We start from the raw sequence: 19214 nt of genomic DNA on the forward strand, positions 1-19214 counted from the left end.
AAAAAAAAAAAAAAAAAAAGCACGATGCTCTAAAAAACAAACATAGAATCTGATTGTGGGCAAGTTCGTGGTCTCCACTTAGCTACAGCTTTCCAACCTCAGCTGCATATGCGTGTGTGCACACATGCTACCTGTTACATTACACTTGTGCTTTCCATTCTCACATGACCTCCCTGGTCCCCAAAGGCATTTTAGTTTAATTTAATTTATTTATTTTTGAGACAGAGTTTTGCTCTTGTCACCTGGGCTGGAATGCCGTGGTGCAATCTTGGCTCACTGCAACCTCCACCTCCCAGGTTCAAGTGATTCTCCTGCCTCAACCTCCTGAGTAGCTGGGATTACAGATGCATACCACCATCCCGGCTAATTTTTGTATTTTTAGTAGAGACGGGGTTTCGTCATGTTGGCCAGGCTGGTCTCGAACTCCTGACCTCAGGTGATCCATCTGCCTCGACCTCTCAAAGTGCTGGGATTACAGGTGTAAGCCACCGTGCCCGGCTGGCATTTTAGTTTTCAATCTCTAATCTAGTACAACCTCTTTATTTTCCAGAAGGGGAAACAGACTACAGGGGTCTGTAAGTAAAGAAGGGGTTTGAGAGCTCAGGGTTTCTACATTTACAGTGGGGTGGGCGCGGATGCCCAGGGGACACTCACTCTGCATGGCACAGCTGGAACGGAGTGAACTGGAGCTCCAGGTTCAGGCAGCTCTCTGTAGGGACGGGCACGTGAGCATGGGGGACCTGCTGGGGACCCTCTCCCTCCTCCCGTCCACGCCTCACTCACGGGCAATGGAGTCAAGGTTGTACTCAGAGCCGGGCTCATAGTCGCAGTAAATGTTCAGGAAGGGGCTACCCTTGTCCCCTGAATCCTGGGGGAGGACACGGGGTTCAGGGGAGGGCAGGGGTGGCAGGTGGGATCTGGGGCAGCTCAGTGGAACTCACCATGTGTGTAAGGAGGAGGGCGAAGGGAGGTGGAGGGGGCTCTAGGTACCTTGATGAACGTGATCCCCACAACCAGACCTCGCTTGGGGGGTGACTTGTTGAAAGTGTCAATGGAGACAATCTCCGCGTCCACTGGGAGGGGAGAGTTCTAAGTTCAGTGTAATGACTCCGATCTCCCAAACATGGTGAACTCCGGCCACCGCAATGATCATGCCCTCTGGTCTGAGTCCTGACCGCCATCACCCGACCTCTGTTCCCTGGGTACCAGGGATCCTGACCTGTAAGTCTGAAGAATCCTGAAACCCTAGGCTCATCCAGGCCCCAACTATGCCTGCCTCCTGATCCCAGTGACCCCCTTAAACCACCCCGATTCCATTCTCCCAGCACGGTGACCCGGCTCAGAGAGAGCCTCAGAAGCCTTCTCAACACCACGTTCCAGGGCCCTCCCAGCACCATAGCGCCACCCACCGGGAATGTAGTTGAACTGCAGCTCCTTGGCCACTGGCCGGATTTTCTGTCGGAGGTCTTGGTAGCGGAAGCCGAGCACCTTGCCTTTAAGCGTGGCGGCCAGCAGCTCCCCGCGCCCGCCGGCGCCGCCTGCCAGCCCATACACATTACTCTGCGACGAGAAGCGCGTGAAGCTGTCCTCGCGCAGCGGACAAGGCCCCGCGGCCACGGCCGCCTCCCCCATCACGCCCCTCAGTTACGCACCCTCTCGGTAGCCCCCGCCGCAACCCGCACTACCCAACCTACGACTCTCTAAGCGACCTGAACCGCCGGGTGCCCGGTCGTTGCGCAGGCTGATGACGTACAAGAAGCTGCTGGCGTTGCCCTCTCCCAAGATGGCGGCCAGATTGCATGCTCGGGGCTCCCAGGCAACTTTGACCCACTGCGCCTGCGCACTCTTCTCCTTTCCATTTCTGGACCAAGTGGCTGCCATAAGGAGTCTGTGACTAGAGGTGGGAGGTGGCGGCCACGGCTTCTCGCTCTATGCTGTGTGGAAGGTCGAATCATCATCATCGTAAAACTTAATATTGCCCTTATGTGCCAGGAACTACTATAAGTGCATTCCATATAATTTATTAAAAATTTGGAAGGGGGTGGAGGTAGGTACTTAAATCCATTTTACAGATGAAGGAATTGAGGCACAGAGGGGTAAAGTAACTTGCCTAAGATCACACAGCTAGTAACGAGCGGTCAGTACTGGAAACCAAACAAGATAATTCCACAGTTCACTTTTTTTTTTTTTTTTTTTTGAGACAGAGTCTTGCTCTGTCACCCTGGAGTGCAGTGGTGCGATCTCAGCTCACTGCAACCTCTGCCTCCTGGGTTCAAGCGATTCTCCTGCCTCAGCCTCCCGAGTAGCTGGGATTACAGGCGCCACCACATCTGGCTAGTTTTTCTATTTTTAGTAGAGATGGGATTTTGCTATGTTGCCCAGGCTGGTCTCTAACTCCTGACCTCAGGCGATCCACCCACCTCGGCCTCCCAAAGTCCTAGGGTTATAGGTGTGAGCCACCTTGCCCGGACCATACTTCATAATCTTAACAGTATCACCTTTAAAATAATGAATACATTCTTCTTGACCCCAAGGAAAAATGATCCAGCTATAATAACCAACTCTTTTATCGAACACCTACTTGATGACAGTCATGCTGGCTCTGATAATCTGACTCCTCACAATTGTTCTGCAAGGGCCTACTGTTACCCTCCCTGCTGGTTCACTTATTCAGGATTCATTGAGTTTTTACTGTGTGCCTGGACATCCTTTGCAAATCTATCTCACTAATCTTTGCAAGAAAGAAACCTCTTCAAAGGGGTTTATTATCCCAGTTCACAGAGGATGAAATGGAGGCTCGGACAGAGTAACTCCACTGACTGACTCATTAGTGGTGGGGACAGGATGTAAACCAGGTGTTCCCCAATCTGGGGCCTTCAGGGGTTCCTATCTGTGCTTCTTTGTCCCTAGAAGGCCACGAAGGTTTGGGTACTCTGTGCACATCTGTGTATCATTTCCAGAAAACATGGGTTGGCCAGCTGTCCTGGACACCTCGAGCACACACAGACTGCAAGCTCCATGAAGGAAGCAGCTGATCTCCCTTGATCACGGTCTTATCGCCTGTACCTGGACCACAAGACCTGACACAAAGCAGGCGTTCAGTAAATTTGTGTCAAAAATCACAAACCATGTGCTGAGCACGTAAGAGACAGCAAATGGAAAGTTCTCAAAGGCAGACTGGATAAGGGAGGTGGCAAGAAGGAATTTGTGATGATTCCAGATTTCTGGATGTGGGGAGAAGTTCCTGGAGGGTAGTCTGGGAATGCCATCAGTGCTGCTGTGTTCCCAGGGCCTGGCATGCAGCAGGTGCTTAGTGAATACTTGCTGAGGGAGTGGCACGTGGGTCTAGTGCTACTTCATCAGTGCGTTTCCTTCAGGTGTCTTCCCTCCCTAGTAACCTATAAGCCACATGTTGAGCGGATGAATAAAAAAATGAAGTTACAGGTTAGGAAGGAATCATTCTGTTCAGAGGTTTCCAATCCTAACTGCACACTTGAACCGCCTATGAAGCTTTAAAAAGCAAACCAAAACAGGCCGGGCGTGGTGGCTCATGCCTGTAATTCCAGCACTTTGGAAGCTGAGGCAGGCGGATCACCTGAGGTCAGGAGTTTGAGAACAGCCTGGCCACCACGGTGAAGCCCTGTCTCTACTAAAAATACAAAAATTACTGGGCGTAGTGGCACACACTTGTAATCCCAGCTACTCGGGAGGCTGAGGCAGGAGAATCACTTGAACCCGGGAGACAGAGGTTGCAGTGAGCCAAGATTGCACCACTGCACTCCAGCCTGGGTGATAGAGCGAGACTCTATCTCAAAAAAAAAAAAAAAAAAAAAAAAAAAAAAAAAAAAAAAAAAAAAACCAAGACAAAAACAAAAACCCAAAACAAAAGGGTAGGAAACTTAGTCAAACTGTAATTTATCAGAGTGCGGCCCCAGCCTGGATACTTTTATTTTTGCGCCATGATACCTAATTTTTGTATTTTTAGCAGAGACAGGGTTTTGCCATGTCAGCTAGGTTGGTCTTGAACTCCTGACCTCAAGTGATCCACCAGCGTGGGCCTCCCAAAGTGCTGCGATTACAGGCATGAGCCACAGCACCCAGCCCCACGCCTGGATACTTTTAATGACTTTAAAGCATAGTCAGGGCTGACCATCACTGATTTAGGTCATGGATGGCAGAAACAGATTCTCACACCATCCTTCAGCCAGTGCGCACAACGGGGGCAGACATGGTAATCAATCTGAGGTCTCAGGAGTCTTTGCTGCCATTATCAATGCACTGGAGCTGTGGGAGGAGCTGCAGGGGACAGAGGAGCAGGGCAGATGTCAGGGAATTTGAACCTCGCCTGCATTTCTCTAGGCTTACTGGGCTGCAGCCCCACTCCCAGGAGCATACCCTGGTTTCCTAGGCAGCCCCTCCTCTGTGCAGTTACTGCCCCTGCTCACTTCCTGACACTTTCCCATCCTGCCTGAGCACTGAGCCTCCTCCAGCCCGTCTCCTCCATAGTGAGGGGCCCTGCGCAGGGCAGGGTAAAGCACATGCGTAACAGACAGGTCCCCCAACATGCACATTGTGGAGTGTGGTGGAGGCAGCTGGTTCCTGCCCACTTTTCCCGGGCAAAGGCTCCTGCTATCTCCTCCCCCACTCCCCAGACCCACTCGGGCCTCAGACTCTGCCCACCAAAGCCGCTTCCTCCCCCGTCCTGTGACAGATGGAACAACTGTCACCGGGGCGTTCAGCCTTCCTGCCAGGGAAATGTGGACATGGGAGATTCGGCGAGCTTCCACCCATTCTCATCCAAAGCAGTCATGAGGATTGTCACATTCGACCCTCCCACTGGCTCTGAGGGGTGGCATCATCACCATGCATCCCAGTTGAGGAAACCAAGGTCCCTGGACCCCAAGAACCCAGAGAAAGTTAGATCAAGACGGGCGCTCTGGGACTTCCAAGCCAGAGCTCCTCCCCAGGCCCACCATCCCTGGGTCTCCCCAACCTAGAAACTGACCCAGCCCACACGTGTTTCAAGGATGCATGCTCCCAACCTCCCAAGAGCTTGCCCAGAGTCTGGGGGACCAGGAGGGTGAGGAGAACGGGTGACCGGCCCAGGGGCAAAGTGGGTAGCAGAGACAAGGAGGAAGAGAGACTCATGCAAAAGTGTTGTTTTTTATTTTCTTTCTCGGGCCAGCTGCAGCTTCCAACCAAGAAAACCTCAAAGCATTAGGGAAGGAGCAGGTGTGGGGCTGGGGTCGGGGACAACCCCCTAAGCTCCAGGGCCCAGGGTCTAACCTGAGAGGTCGGGGCTGCAGGAGGCTGGGGGAAGCTCCCAGAGTTTGGGGGAAGAGGAGCTTGCCCCCCGTAGAGACAGCAAGTCTCAGCGGCTACATGTGCTTTAGAGCTTGGCTGGGGGACAAAAGTGGGAGAGACAGAAACCGGCCTCATGAATCAGCTGGTCAGGAGATGGAGGGCCAGATGCTGACCCCAAACCCCCGGCAGCACCCCTAGCAAATAGGTCTGTATCAAAGATTCTGTACAGCTGGTTTTGGGGGTGAAGGGCACCTATGGGGGCTTAAATAAATGGGCAGGGAGCAAGGGATGTAGCGAGAGCAGAGGGTGACTGTCCAGCCAGCAGCCTGGGCCTCTGGTGCCCCCGCATGCTGACCCCCGCTGCCACCTGCCCACTGTGGCCTGCGGGACTCCCCAGGTGGGAAAGGAGGGACGCTCTCCAGCAAGTCTCGGCCCCACCTCTCTCTAAGCAGATGGGACAGGAAGACGGGCGCTGGGAGGCTGGGTGGGGCTTAGCGCAGGTCCTCCTCGTCGCCCTGGATGGTCTTCTTGATGCGCAGCAGCATGGTGGTGAGCCACTGGTCCAGCCGGGAGATGGAGTCATATTCCTTCACCTGAGGGCACACCAGGTGATGGGCTGGCCATGCTCCTCCCTGTTCCCAACCCTGCAGCCCAAGGGCACTTGTCTGAAGGTTTTCAAGATCTGTCCCTGTCACCCTGGTCTCTGAGAAGGAGCAGAGGGAGGGCTCGAGGCCCCGACTCAGCCAGGGGAGCTCCTTCTTGTCTGTCTTGACTATGCTAGGCACAACATTTCCCTTGGGGGAGAAAGACTGTAGCTTTAAAAAAAAAAAAGGTCCAGCATCCTCATTGAACGGGTGGCAAACTGAGGCCTGGAGATACGGAAAAGGCCACTCCTGAGTGCCATGGGGCATGGGAGAGAGAAGCTGCAGCCTGCTGGGCATCCCCTCCCTGAGCTCCTGGCTGAGTTCCCACCCACTGTCTGGGGCAAGAGGAACCGGATGGCATTTGCTCGCTGTCCTCAGCTAGGGGCTTCCATTCCCGAGGGGCACCTGGGGAGAAATGCTTGACATGTGCCATTAGAGGAGCGAATCAGGACCTGAGCCGGATGCCACTGAGCCCGGGAACGCTGGGAACAGAGAAAGGGAAGGGAGAGAGAGCCACGTGGGCGGCTCCACCAGGCAGAGGGAAGCTGGCGCCTCTCCCGTGTCCTCAGCTCCACTCTCCTTCTCACCCTTTCCCTCCCAGTCTGTGCCTCCTGGGTGCCCAAGGCGGCCACTGTGAGTCTCACACACTCAACTGGGGGACTCAAGGAACCCTGGTCTTCAGGAGCAGACAGATGTGGCTCTGAACACCAGCTCTGCCCCTGAGGTGCCAAGGCCACCATCTATAAAATGGGGAAAACACTCCCTGCATCTCTTGGGGCTACTTGTGAGGTTTCTGGGGTGACTGGAGAAAGAAATTCACAGTGGGCTGGGGGCCAGATAAAAATGGGTGAATGTCAGGGGAGAGCATGTCTAAGAAGGGCGGCTTTCCTAGGGGACCCATCCCTGTGAAGGGGCCTGACCCCCATGCGGGCCACTCACCGACTCGGTGTAGCTGTCCACATTCTGCTCCTCGTGGGCCTCTAGCAACTTCTGCAAGGAAATGGCAGAGAGGGGTCTGGGGCCCAGGCTGACCTGAGGTCGGCCTGGATTAGATGAAAGCACACACTATCTGTATGCCAGGCCTGGGGCTGGGGTTTCCTGAGGACTCTCAGAGGGTCAGTCCGTGTGGGTTAAACTGGGGACAGGTAGGGGCGTGTTGCAATCCTGCTGCCCTACTCATCAGAAACGGCTAGCTCTCAGGGCAACCTTACCAACATAGAACATCACACAGAATGTGTGTGTGTGTGGATATGTGGTGTGTCTGTGGTGTGTTTGGTGTATGTTATGTGTGTGTGAGGTATGTCGTGTGGGGTGTGTGTGATGTGTGTGGTGTCGTGTGTGATGTATGTGGTATGTGTCATGTGATGTGTCGTGTGTGTGTGGTGGGTGTAGTGATTGTGTGAGGTGTGTGTCGTGTGTGGTGTGTGTGTAGCATGTGGTGTGTGTGGTGTGGTGTGTAGTGTTTGGTGTAGTGTATGTAGTGTTTGGTGTATGTGGTGTTTGGTGTATGTGGTATGTGTAGTGTGTGGCGTATGTAGTGTGTGTGGTGTGGTGTGTGTGTGGGATGTGTGTCATGTGCATGTGGGGGGTGTGTGTGTGTGTTCACCCAGCCATCCCGAGCTCCAGCACTCCCCAAGTTGTACTTTCTTTATCTGGAAAATGGAGACTCAAATGGCCAAAGAAAAGAAAACAAAATAAACATACCCTCTGAGAACCACTGGACAAGTCTTGATGATTGTCCCACCTGGAGCCCCGGCCACCCCCATCTGGGGTTCGGGAAGGGGGAGGCCAGAGCACCCAGCACTTACTTTCATCAACTTGCATTCCCGGGAATCAGAGAAAGCTGGGAACAGCTCCTCATACTTCTGGACAGCCAGCTGGGCAGCAGGGAAGGGGGAGGACAAGTTAGTAACAAGAGGGCCCTCAGAGCTGCTGGCCTAGCAGCCAAAGGGACTTGGGGATGTCTGGTGATATTGAGTCAGCTCTTTGTGCCCCTCCTCTAGCCTCAGGTGTCACCTGGCTCTGTGTGTCAGTACCTTCCCGCAGCTGAACTCAGCACCAGCCTGGCTGGCAGAGACGGCTGCAGGGAGAGGTGGGTGGAGGGGGAAGGCTCCTCAGACAGGTACCCACTGCCTCCTCCCACCTGACTCAGCTGGGGCAGGGGACAAATGAGCACATCCTCCATGGCAGGCCTGGGGCTGGTGCTTCTTGAGGACCCTGAGAGGGTCAAATAACGGTGAGCCCCTTTTTGAAAGTGAGGGAACAGATCCAGAGGGGGCAGTGACCTGCCCAGGGCACGGTGAGACATGGGGTGGGAATGTGAACCTGGTCTGACAAAGGCCAAGCTTTTGCCCACCACTGGTGCCCACAGCAGAGCAGGGCTCTATGGGGTGTGTGTGTGGGGGGTGTGTGGGGCCATCACCCCAGGCCATGAGGCAGGGGGTTGGGCAGCCAGGGACACCAGGAAATCCTGGACTCCGTGCTTCTGCCAGGCAATGGCAGGAAAACTCCAGCCAAGCAAAATCTAGCACCAACCCTCCAGCTCCTTCCCTCTGGCCACGTCCCCTCCCACTGCCCTCTCTGGCCCCTGTTTTGCCAAGCACCCCGAAAATAGGTGGGCATGTGAGCTACAGCTAAAGTCGTGACAACAGGAGTCACAAAGATCTGGAACGCTGGGGCTACAGGTCCCTAGCCATGTGGCCTCAAACAAGGGACTCTCGTCCCAGCCTCACCACCTTCACTTGTAAGACGAGGTGACAATGGTGCTGACTTTAATGGGATGCAGCGAGGATTCAAAACGTGCACCCATGAAGAAAAGAGCACTAAGTGAGGCAGGAGCTGGACCTGCAAAAGCCTCCAGGGCTGGGCGGGCAGGTGACTCCAGCACAGAAACACAGCCGTGAGATTCACACTTCTCATCCAAAGGCTGCCTGGCAGGGGCCAGACGTGAGGGAGGAGCACATCCATCTTGGGGGGTAACAGGGCCTGGCCTGGCGCGGTGGTCTGGTGGGCATGGGGCGCGCTACCTTGGCGTTGAGCATGTCGATGCAGAAGTGGCAGAGGGCCGCCTTGAAGAAGTAGTCTTTGGCACTGTACTTGAGGAGGGGGCTGTCCATGGCATTGGTCCCCACCTGTAGCCATGGGGAAGTGGCACTGTGAGCTCAGGGCAAGCAGTCAGAGGGCCAGAGCCACTGCCAGGCACTGGGGGGCCAGCTGGGAGCTGGGTCCATGTCCCAGGGTGAGGCCGTTAACCCAGGACCCCAATGGCAGGGAGCCAGGGACTGGCTTGGGGAGATCAGTGGCCAGTGCGTGAGCGACCAAGACCAGGGTGTGATGGTGGCTGGGTGGAGGTGGAGGCTGTAGTCAGGTGTTCGAGGGCTCCCAAAAGCCTGAGACAGTGGGGAGGTAGCGGCCTGACTGTCACGACCAACGGGAGGCTGGCATGGCAGTGGGCAGAGGGGCGGCAGGAACATGAGAGGCGGCGCCCACCCTTCTCTCCCCAGGGGCCAGCTGCCTGCCTTTTTCTTGGCCATCACCCAGGGCTCCGTGCACGCTGGGGGGACCCCATGTGACACTCCCTCCCTCCCACTGTGGATGAGGACTATCGTGCCATGGGGTGGGGTGCCCACAGCCACCCTGGGCCTCTTGGCAGTTCTTCCCGTTGCCTCCCTCTGGGTTCTTTAGCCAGCCTCACTCTGGGCCCCTCCAGGAAGCTCTGCGAGGGGTGGGGGAGGGGCACAGCCAGGGAGACGGTGCTGACATGGCATGGAGTCGTAGGTGGAGAATGTTCAGCCAGACTGAAGATGGGGTGGGGGGATGACATGGCAAGGGCTGTGCGGGAAGAGGCAGAGGGCGAGCCGGGGGAGGGGTGGTTCCAGAACAAGGCGCCGGGGCTTAGGAAGAGGCACAGGCCCTGGGAGGGGGCAGGATGGGGGCCGCCATCCCCACCTGTCCCCACCTGCTCATAGATGTCAATGGCCTTCTGATACTGCTCCAACAGTGCGGCGTAGCCAGCCACCTTCAGCAGACACTTGTTGGCTGAGCTGTGTGGGAAGGAGGAGTGAGGGGAAGTGGTGGCGGTCCCCGAGGGGCTGGGGCAGGCAGGAAGGGGGCTACCTGTTGGACTCCTCGCCTTTGTAGTAGTCTGCGGACTGCTCGTAGTGGGCGATGGCCTGGGGAGACATGGGGGATGGGTTCCAGGGGAGGGCGGGGAGGGAGAGGAGGTCACCATGAAGCTTCCACACCCTTCGCCCTGCCCATCTGGGACACAGCCAGACCCCGTTCTCCAAGCTCTGCCAGCGCCCCATGCCCCCTTCTCGGCACTCAGACACCAGAGGACTCCCCTGGTGGGAAGAGAGAGCAGCGCTGGTCTTGGCTGCCAGCCCAGGCAGGGCGCTGCTGCCACTCACCTTCTCGATGTCTACCAACTCCGTCTCATAGATCTCAGCAATGGAGATGTGGTGCTTGGCCGCAATCGTGAATCGGCCCTGGAGGGGACACGGGAAGGGACTGCCTGTGACTCATGACCTGCATGCCCTGTCCCGCACCCCTGCTGACCCATGACCCTTCAAGTTCCTACCCCTCAGCCAGGCCTGTGAGGAGGTATGAAGAAAACACTGAGAGGAGGGGGAACACAGGGGTGAGAAGGGAGGGCCCCAGCACTAGAGGCCTGGCTGTGCGTGCTGGGCTGAGCTGGTGACCTTGGACAAGCCGCTCCAGAGCCTCAGCCTAATTTCATCCTGTCCATGAGGGCACAGATGGTGTGACACCAGAGAGGATGTGAGCACGAGCACTTGGCCAAGGCCCTGGCCCTTAGGAAGCCTCTGATAGCAGCCAGAGAGGCGGAAGGACCAGCCCAGAGTCACTTGGCAAAAGGATTTGGAGAAACCAGGATGGGAGGGAGGGCTTGAGACCCCTGCCCAAAAGTACTAGCTCTGCCCCCAGGCCAACACCTACCTGTCAGCCTCTCCCATGCACACCCAGAGCTCCCCAGGGAGGCCTCAGGTTCTGAGGGGCCTCGCACCTTCCATCCGCCTCCACCCAGTGTCCAGGCGCTTGCCTGACTGCTCTGCCCCAGGGGCTGGTCCAACGCCACCCCCTTGCTGAGGGCAGTAGGAAAAGGCAAGGTCCTGGGCTCAGCCAGACCTTGTTTTGGGTCTCAGTGACTCCTGCTTGTAGCTGCGTGTCCCTGGGCAAGTCATGTCACTCGTCTGAGCCCCTCTCCTCCACTATGGAATGGGGATGACAATAATGCCAACCTCACAGGGCTGTGGATTAAACCACCCTGCAGTGTCTGGCATAATAAATGGGAGCTGCTATTATTGTTCTAATCACAGTCATCCCTGCAGCACTGCCCTGAACACAAGGGGTAGGGCTCGTGCCCCTGCCTGGGGTTGGAGAGCTGAGACAGGGCAAGCAGAGAGACAAAAAGGAGCTGGCCAGGCGTGGTGGCTCACGCCTGTAATCCTAGCACTTTGGGAGGCCAAGGCGGGTGGATCACTTGAGGTCAGGAGTCCGAGACCAGCCTGGCCAACATGGTGAAACCGCATCTCTACTGAAAATACAAAAATTAGCCGGGCGTGGTAGCACACGCTTGTAATCCCAGCTACTCGAGAGGCTGAGGCACGAGAATCGCTTGAACCTGGGGGCGGAGGTTGCAGTGAGCTGAGATCACGCCACTGACCTCCAGCCTGGATGAGAGGGACAGACTCTGTCTCAAAAAAAATAGAAAAGAAAGAAAAGAAAGAGGAAGGAAGGAAGGAAGGAAGGAGGGAGGGAGGGAGGGAAGGAAGGAAGGAAGGAAGGGGAGAGAAAGTGCTGACAGGAGCCCTGGCCTGGGTGGAACCCTTCACTCTGGCTCCGGTTGGCAGCTGCCCATCTGGTCTGCATCTGCCATTGGCAAAGCCCCCTGGGACAGGACAGGTGGTGAGCCTCCTGTGGGCTCTGCCTATCCCTGTGGCCTGTTGCAAGAGGCTTATCAAATAATACGACACTTGTGGGAAGGCTGGGCAAGGGAAAGTGCCGGACACACTCTCTCCGGTAACCCAGTTTCTTTTTTTGTTTTGAGACAGGGTCTTGTTTTGTCACCTACACTGGAGTGCAGTGGTGTGATCACAGCTCACTGCAGCCTCAACTTCCTGGGCTTAAGTGATTTTCCTGCCTCAACTTCCCAAGAACTAGGACCCCAGGTGCATGCCACTACACCAGGCTAATTTTTTGTAGAGAAGAGGTCTTGCTATGTTGCCCAGGCTGGTCTCAAACTCCTGTGCCCAAAAGATCCTCCCACCTCAGCCTCCCAACGTGCCAGGATTACAGTCATGAGCCACCGTGCCCAGCTCAATAACCTAAGTTCTATGAATGAAAACCATGACTGCCTTTGGAGTGAGGGGGCCGTCAGGCTGGTGGGGAGCTGGATAAAGACCCAGCCAGCCCAGGCCAGCTCAGGTGGCCTAATTCCCCTAGCTCCCACTTCCCCCTCCCCAACTGGTTTGGCCACAGAGTAAGAACAGTGCTGGGGGTGCTCAAGGAGGGGACGCAAGGCCGGGGCAATGCAGTGGGACCCGAGGGGCATCAGGACAAGCAAGCGGCCCTTACCATGTCTGTGTAGATCTCGATTGCTCGCATCAAACAGTTAATGGCCTCTGGAGAGAAAGGGAGGTGGGAGGAGACATGAGAAAGTGAAGTCGTTTCAGCAGAAGCCGAGGAGAGGAGGCGGACACAGGTGCACCTGGCTGCCCGCAGAGAGATCAATAGGCACTCAGAGCTGCCAGGGCTGCCACACACTCTCAAGGGGCTGGGAAGAAGGAGACGGAATCCCTGAGCCCCAGGAAACGTGTTGAGAGGGCTGACTCTGTAGACTGTGACTTGCTGGGCACATGCTTCAGGGGGAGTCCTACTCCCCTCGGGCTGCCAGGATGCTACCAGCTTCCCATACGGAAGGTCCCTTCCCAGGGACAAGTCATAGCAGTGCTCGGCCAGGCTGATGACCAGACTCCCACGGGTGTTTTAAGACAGACCTGCCAAGGCCCTGTTCTTGAAGGACTGAGCTGCTGGCAAAGGGGAACGGGGCATGGGAGGCAGCCAAGCCCAGCATCTGAGGTGGTCTTGGAGGCAGCAGCGGCAGCGGTGCCATCTTCTACCTGGGCTCTGCCACCATCTCTGCAGGACCGTGAGCAGCTTCTGTCCCTGCACCAGGAGGACCTGGACCTCTGGCACGAGGAGGCTGGATGTCATGAACACTGAGCCCTCGGTGTGCTCTCCACTGCCCCCTTTTCCTCATATCTCAGCAGTTGGGAGCCCTCTGCTCTCAGTCCCTTTAACCTGGCCCTGCCACCCACCAGCTCCTCAAAGGTTTTGCCAAAAAACCTGAACACACCAGGATGGCACTGAGGAAGAACTGGGCTACCTTTGTTGTACTATCTCTTGCAAGATTTTAAATTTGGGAAAGGCTTTTTTTTGACAAGTTATTTGGAGGAGAGAGAAACGCATGAGTGGGAGGCATTTTCTAGCAGATAGAAATGAGCTCTCAGGGGGTATTTTTTAAGAACACCATTTTAGCGCATCTCAGGAGGACAGGGGTGTTGTGGGGAGGGAGGCCTGGGCTGGGGAGAGGGAAAGGCAGGGAGCCTGGACAGGTCATAGGGCATGGGCTCTGAGCTGCAGCCTGGGCATCTGAAAGTTCCTGGTCACTGTGGGGGTCTCCATGGTCACCCATGCCATGTTCGCCTGGGATGAGGGTGCTACCAAGAAGCGCCGGAGCTGGGCAGCTCTCAAGGGGCTCGAGGTCTGGATGGGACTTCAAAACCCCTCCATGGGGAGGCATCTGAACAGAGGCTCTTAGTCTCAGGCCTGTGGCCAGGCTTTCAGGGATTCCAACCCCTCCTTCTGACATGTGAATAGTGGGATCCATAAGCACTCCTCTGGGGACTGGGGTCTGTAGGTTTTGTCCAATTCGGAAAGACCTCTGGGGATCCGAAAGGGACTGACAGAAGGTACAGCACTCAGTCCAGGTTCCGGAGCTGACAGACAGAGACTGTGGCAGCAGAAAGAGAGAAAGGTGGCAAAAAGGGGGCAAAGGAGGAGGACGGGGAGAGAACACAACCTAAACCCGGCAGTTTGAAGACACACACATCCTGTAATCGGTGGGCCCAGAAGCAATGGCTGAGCCAGGCCATGCTGCGGAGGAGGGGAGCAGCAGCTGGAGTGAAGTGAGCGGTCCACCTTGCCCCGCCCCACCTGGCTGCAGTCTCCACCTGGTGGCCCCGGGCTGCTCACTGGTTCACTCTTCTGGCCAGGACACCAACCTGGCACCCTGCAGGCTGAGGCAGCAAAGGCTGCTGCTCTGCAGTGAGCAGTGAGATCTATAGCTGCCACCTGGGCCTGCTGGCACTGGCTTTGGAGCGCCCGCTGTTAGCATGGCACAGCCCTTGCAGTAGCAGCAGGGAGACAGCTTACCCCCCGGGCAGCAACCTGGACTCACGGGGTTAAGTCTCCTCCATGCCTGGAAAGCAGTGGACCACCAGCAGACACCTGGGCCAGCTGGCTCCTGGACGAGCTTCTGACACACTCATGACTGCTACTCTTATCTCTGGTCACCAGGCCTTGTGCACTCGGACAGGTGGAGCAACACCCAGCTCTGTGGCCCAGCCCCTCCTGCACCCACCCACAGAGGGCTGGAAAGGGGCTCGGAGCAATAAAGCCCAAGTTGGGGAGCTATGGCCCTGGCCACTGCCCATCCCCGCAGTCATTCCTACTAGCGATGCCCAGCTTGACTTCTGCCTCTCTGAGCCCTTCCTGGTTACACTTGGCCATCTCCTCCTTAGTAAAATGGGGGCAAATCACAGAATGCACAAAGAAATCAAATGGGTTAAAAGATGCCAAGCATCTGGTATACAGTAGGAACCCCGTAAATGGCAGCTAGAGAGGAAATAGGGGACTAGTAGGGGCTGGGCCGCGTCCCTGCCCCAGGTATACACACTGCCCCCAGCCCCAGCTATCAGTCAGGCCCGGGAATAGGCCTCGCTGGCCCCAGTCTGCCCTGAGCAGCAGCGGTCGTTGGGTAACCGAGGAACCAATAACACAAATGAGCATCACCCTTCCCCACCCAGAGCCACCAAGGTGGCAGCAGGCCACCCTCTGTAGAGGGAGAGGAATTCAGGAGCCCAGCCGGGCCTTAGGCACACTCCAGCTGCCACTTGGGGGCAGGTCCTTCTGGAGAGTGTCCTGGAGGAAGTGCTGACCCAAGACAGAGGACTTCTAGGCTGCCAAGGAGACCAGTGATGACGAGGGCCCCAGGGAGCTGGCCACCTGCTCTGGGAAGCCAGGCAAGGTTCCAAATTGGGCCTCCAGAGCTGTTTCACAAGGCACCCGGCCAAGGGCAGAGGCTGTGGGGAGCCCAGGGCAGGCAGGGGCCCCTGGACTGATGAAAGCCAAGGGTGTCCTGACTGGACGTTTATCACACACCAGGTGCTGTGCTGGGCATGACTCCATCATCTCACAGCAGTCTCTGCTTTAACAGATGAGGAAACAGAGGCCCAAGAGACTGACTTGCCCAGGATCACAGGGGAGGCAGGGTCCTCCCAGACCATCCACCACCTGCACTGCTGAGCCACACACAGCTGCTACATGACATTCTCTGTGAGGTGTTTTTTTTTTTTTTTTTGAGACAGGATCTCATTATGTTGTCCAGACTGGTCTTGAACTCCTGGGCTCAAGTGATCCTCCTGCCTCAGCCTCCCAAAGCACTGAAACTACAGGCACGAGCCACTGCACCTGGCCTTCTGTAAGGCCTGACTAGCCTCAGACACACAGCAGCCGCTGCCCTTGATGCCAGTGTGCCCCTTGCCCCACTGGGAGCCATGGCTGGGGTGCACATCTTTAGGCTGTAGCTCTGGACACTGCGCTAACACCCCTCCCTGCTCAGCACCACCTCCCCAGGGTTCTGGACATGGCACCTGCTCTCCGCTCTACTCAAGTGAGGCTCACCTCTCAGAACTGCCCCCTTTCTTCCCCGAAAGATCTCCCCTAGCCAAATTCTCCCCCTCCTAGCCTCAGCTCTGCGCAAGTCGGCCTCTTGCCCTGGATGTGGCATCATCTTCACACTTTCCTACCAGTCGGAGTCCTCAGCCACCTTCTGAGCTTCCTAAGGCAAGGGAAGGGCCACATCCAGACTCCAGGCCCACACCCTGCAGAGTCTAGCTGGAGAGCTAGAAAAGCTCAGATCAAACACAGGGGAGGGACCCCACCATATCCCACTGCCAGGTAGGGCCTGTCTGCAGGAAGTGAAGAGTCTGCTGAAAGAGCAAATGGCACTCACTGTTCTGCAGCCTGGCGCTCAGTGCTGCCCCAGAGAGTCCTTCTAGTCACTCCAGATGAGGCAGCAGCTGAACATCACAGATGCTAAGACAGCGCCTCTAGGCCAACCAGTTTCCCAGGGAGCAGAAGGAAAGGCTTGGCGGGGCAGCTTAATGGAAGGCATGGAGATTTCCTGGGGTAAGTCAAGCTTAAAACTCAGGGTCTCCCTGGGTCATCACTGCATCACCCACGCAGCCCGCTGTGGCCCCGTGCTACCAGCCAGGCAAGCTCCACGGCCCACCCAGTTACAAGGCTGCTCCTCTGCCTCTTGCCAGGCCTGAGCCCCACCATGTGACCACTGAGGCCAATGTGTGAGATGCTCGGCTGGTGAGGAGCAACTGGTTAGTCTAAGGACAGAGAAGTGCTACTGGTCAACACACAAATTCATCCTCGTCTGGGAACTAATGTCTCAGATCATGACAAAGGGGTATGCCAGCAGTTCCCAAATACGGTGTGTGAACCAGTGCTCGCTGATCCATGGAGGAAGCGTCCTGCACTGCTGCAAATCTGTCTTCTCTTGGGAAGAACAGACCCTTATTCCAAGATTATTTAGCTGCTTTTTACTTTTTAAAGATTTACATATTTTCCATTCCCCTGAGATGACAGTGACAGTAGATGGTCATTTTTAAAAACTGCCTGTGCTTTCTAATTAGCAACCTGTACCTGGCACCAAGATTTTAAAAAATAAATTAAAATTCCCGCCCCATACAAACACTGGGCTGGGCTTCCTCTTCAGGAGGCACCCAGGGGGACAAAAACTGTTTTCTCACCATGAGTCAGCCCCAAACTGGGCTTCTGTCCCTAACACGCTCTCAGTTTAAGTAATTTGTTCTCTGGCAACTGTATCTCGGGCTCTTCTCTCTCTAATTCCTCCCCAGGATGTAGGGAAGCCAGGTTGGGCTAATTTCCGCTCCTTTTTCGGCAGCAACTCCTACCTGGCTGGTCTCAGAAATCCCCCCCACCCTGCTCCCTTCTGCATGTTAATTCTGACAACAGAACAGATTTTCCTCTCTCCTCGGCAGGCGGTGGGTCTGCAATGGAACTCCCACTCCCAAATGCTCCGGGCTTGGGAAGGGGTGATCAGCTGCACCGACAGGGTAGACAGGGGGCGGAGACTTGAGCAGGGCGCGAATGCCAACCAGAAGGAAGGGAGCCAGTTCTGAAGTCAAAGCTCACTCTACCTCAGGCGCGTCTCTGCCAGCCTATCACATGTCAGCCATTGGAAAAACCAGAGCCTCCAGGAAACCCGAGGACTCGATGCAGGGTGCTAGGACGGCGCTTTGGGCCAGGCAGGCAGCCCCTGTGGCCCACAGAGATCCTCACCTTGGGGGTCAGCTTTCTTGAATGCGTTGCCGGCGTCCACAAAGCAGGTGGCTGCGTCGTGCTTGCTCTGGAGCTGCAGGTGCAGCTGCGCGGCCTGGCAGAACGCGTTTCCAGCAGCTGGAACAGAAGAGAAGGGTGGTCCCGGCCTCAGTGGGGCTCCACACTTTATGAAGCCACAGAGGCACTGCCCTGGGAGGTGGATCGGGCTCTCGAAAATGTGGAAAGAGTTCCCAAGATAGGACGAGGGTGACCTGAGCGAGCCCAGACTGAGGCCTAGACCTCAGGTCTGCTGGCTCCTGCACTGAGGCTCCTGGTGGTGCGCCTGACAGTCTCTAAGGGCGGCAGGAAGCTGCCTCAGGGGAAGCCCCTGAGCCCCAGGTATATGGAAAGAGAGCCAGGGTAAGCCCAGGTAAAATGCCATGTCCCTAATCCCAGCTATGCTGGTATTTCCAGGGCCACCACTTCTAAAGATCCAAGGAGAAGGCAGACAGAGCTGAGTTGGAAAGGATATAAAACAGAGTGAGGTGGCCTCCTGCACCTCCCAGCCTGGACAGTCCTCCCTAGGGGAGCCTCAAAGCACAGGGCCCAGAACCACCACTAGAAGGCAAAGTGCAGGTTGAATCATGGGGTGGCTTGGGAGGGGTATTTTGGGAAGCAAGGAGCAACTGAGATTAAACCACATTAACACCTTCCCATCTACTCCCCTTTCCAAGTCCTGTTTCTTTCTCCACAGCTCCCCAAAGCTCTTCCTGATTCTCCCAACTCCTCTGCCTCTGTTCACATTCTGTTCCCTTCATGCAGATCCCCATGGACAAGGCAGCTGTGTGAATTGTGAGGCTCATGGAGTTGGGGTCGGACAACACAGAGCCGGCTCCCTCCAGGAACTGCACGTCCAGAGAGGGAAACAGGATGTGGACACCAAGAATGAGTACATGCAGACCAATGCCCATGGAGGAGGGCAGAAGAGACAGCGCCTGAAGCCTTGTCTGTCCTGTGCTCATCTGCACACAGTCAGCTTCTGTGGGTCCCAAGCCATTCTGCCCACACATCTCCTAACTGACGTTTGGGAGGCAGCAGTGTCTCTCCTCCTCCTCGTGGAGCTGACCACCTCCAGCTCAGTTCTGAGGCTTCTCCCCTTCATTCTCCTCCAGCTGAATCTGAGTCAGTGTTTCTGAGCTGGAAGAGGACCAGGAGGCCTGGCCCCATCCTCTTAAGTTTGAGCAGCAGAAGAGACAAAGCCTTCCAGATTTTCACTATATGATTTCATTATTATTTCCAAGAGTTCCAAATTTGAGTATAAAATTACGGCCAGGCATGGTGTCTCATGCCTGTAATCCCAGCACTTTGGGAGGCCGAGGTGGGCGAATCACGAGATCAGGAGATGGAGACCATCCTGGCCAACATGATGAAACCCTGTCTCTACTAAAGATACGAAAATTAGCTGGGTGTAGTGGCACGTGCCTGTAATCCCAGCTAGTCGAGAGGCTGAGGCAGGAGAATCGCTTGAACCAGGGAGGCAGAGGTTACAATGAGCCGAGATCGCGCCACTGCACTCCAGCCTGGCGACAGAGCAAGACTGTCTCAAAAAAA

At 56.0% G+C, this 19214-nt stretch overlaps 2 protein-coding genes across 10 annotated transcripts in view; both read right to left on the reverse strand.

Annotated features, from left to right (window-relative positions):
* The window catches only part of KPTN (kaptin (actin binding protein)), a 13459-nt gene extending 11710 nt beyond the window's left edge, over nt 1–1749 (reverse strand). Inside the window, exons 1-4 of the mRNA XM_011970070.1 lie at nt 1410–1749; nt 991–1073; nt 784–868; nt 655–709 (exon numbers count right to left, since the gene is read on the reverse strand). Of these exons, the coding sequence (XP_011825460.1) occupies nt 655–709; nt 784–868; nt 991–1073; nt 1410–1632 (446 nt within the window). The 5' untranslated portion in view covers nt 1633–1749. The remainder of the gene's footprint in view (nt 1–654; nt 710–783; nt 869–990; nt 1074–1409) is intronic.
* A 3395-nt stretch (nt 1750–5144) lies between these two features.
* NAPA (N-ethylmaleimide-sensitive factor attachment protein, alpha) overlaps nt 5145–19214 on the reverse strand; it is a 27219-nt gene continuing 13149 nt past the window's right edge. For 2 of the 9 annotated variants that reach the window (XM_011969849.1, XM_011969837.1), the window contains exons 3-11: nt 17625–17741; nt 12543–12589; nt 10358–10435; nt 10065–10120; nt 9907–9991; nt 8975–9079; nt 7757–7825; nt 6888–6938; nt 5145–5897 (exon numbers count right to left, since the gene is read on the reverse strand). In XM_011969849.1, the coding sequence (XP_011825239.1) occupies nt 5796–5897; nt 6888–6938; nt 7757–7825; nt 8975–9079; nt 9907–9991; nt 10065–10120; nt 10358–10435; nt 12543–12589; nt 17625–17741 (710 nt within the window). In that variant the 3' untranslated portion in view covers nt 5145–5795. Of the gene's footprint in view, nt 5898–6680; nt 6939–7752; nt 7826–8974; nt 9080–9906; nt 9992–10064; nt 10121–10357; nt 10436–12542; nt 12602–17624; nt 17742–19214 lie in introns of those variants that run through there. The other 7 variants (XM_011969832.1, XM_011969869.1, XR_001004875.1 and 4 more) reach the window with 6 other exon arrangements.

This window comes from Mandrillus leucophaeus, unplaced genomic scaffold (genome assembly GCF_000951045.1).
Source record: "Mandrillus leucophaeus isolate KB7577 unplaced genomic scaffold, Mleu.le_1.0 Scaffold120, whole genome shotgun sequence".
NCBI lineage: Eukaryota > Metazoa > Chordata > Mammalia > Primates > Cercopithecidae > Mandrillus > Mandrillus leucophaeus.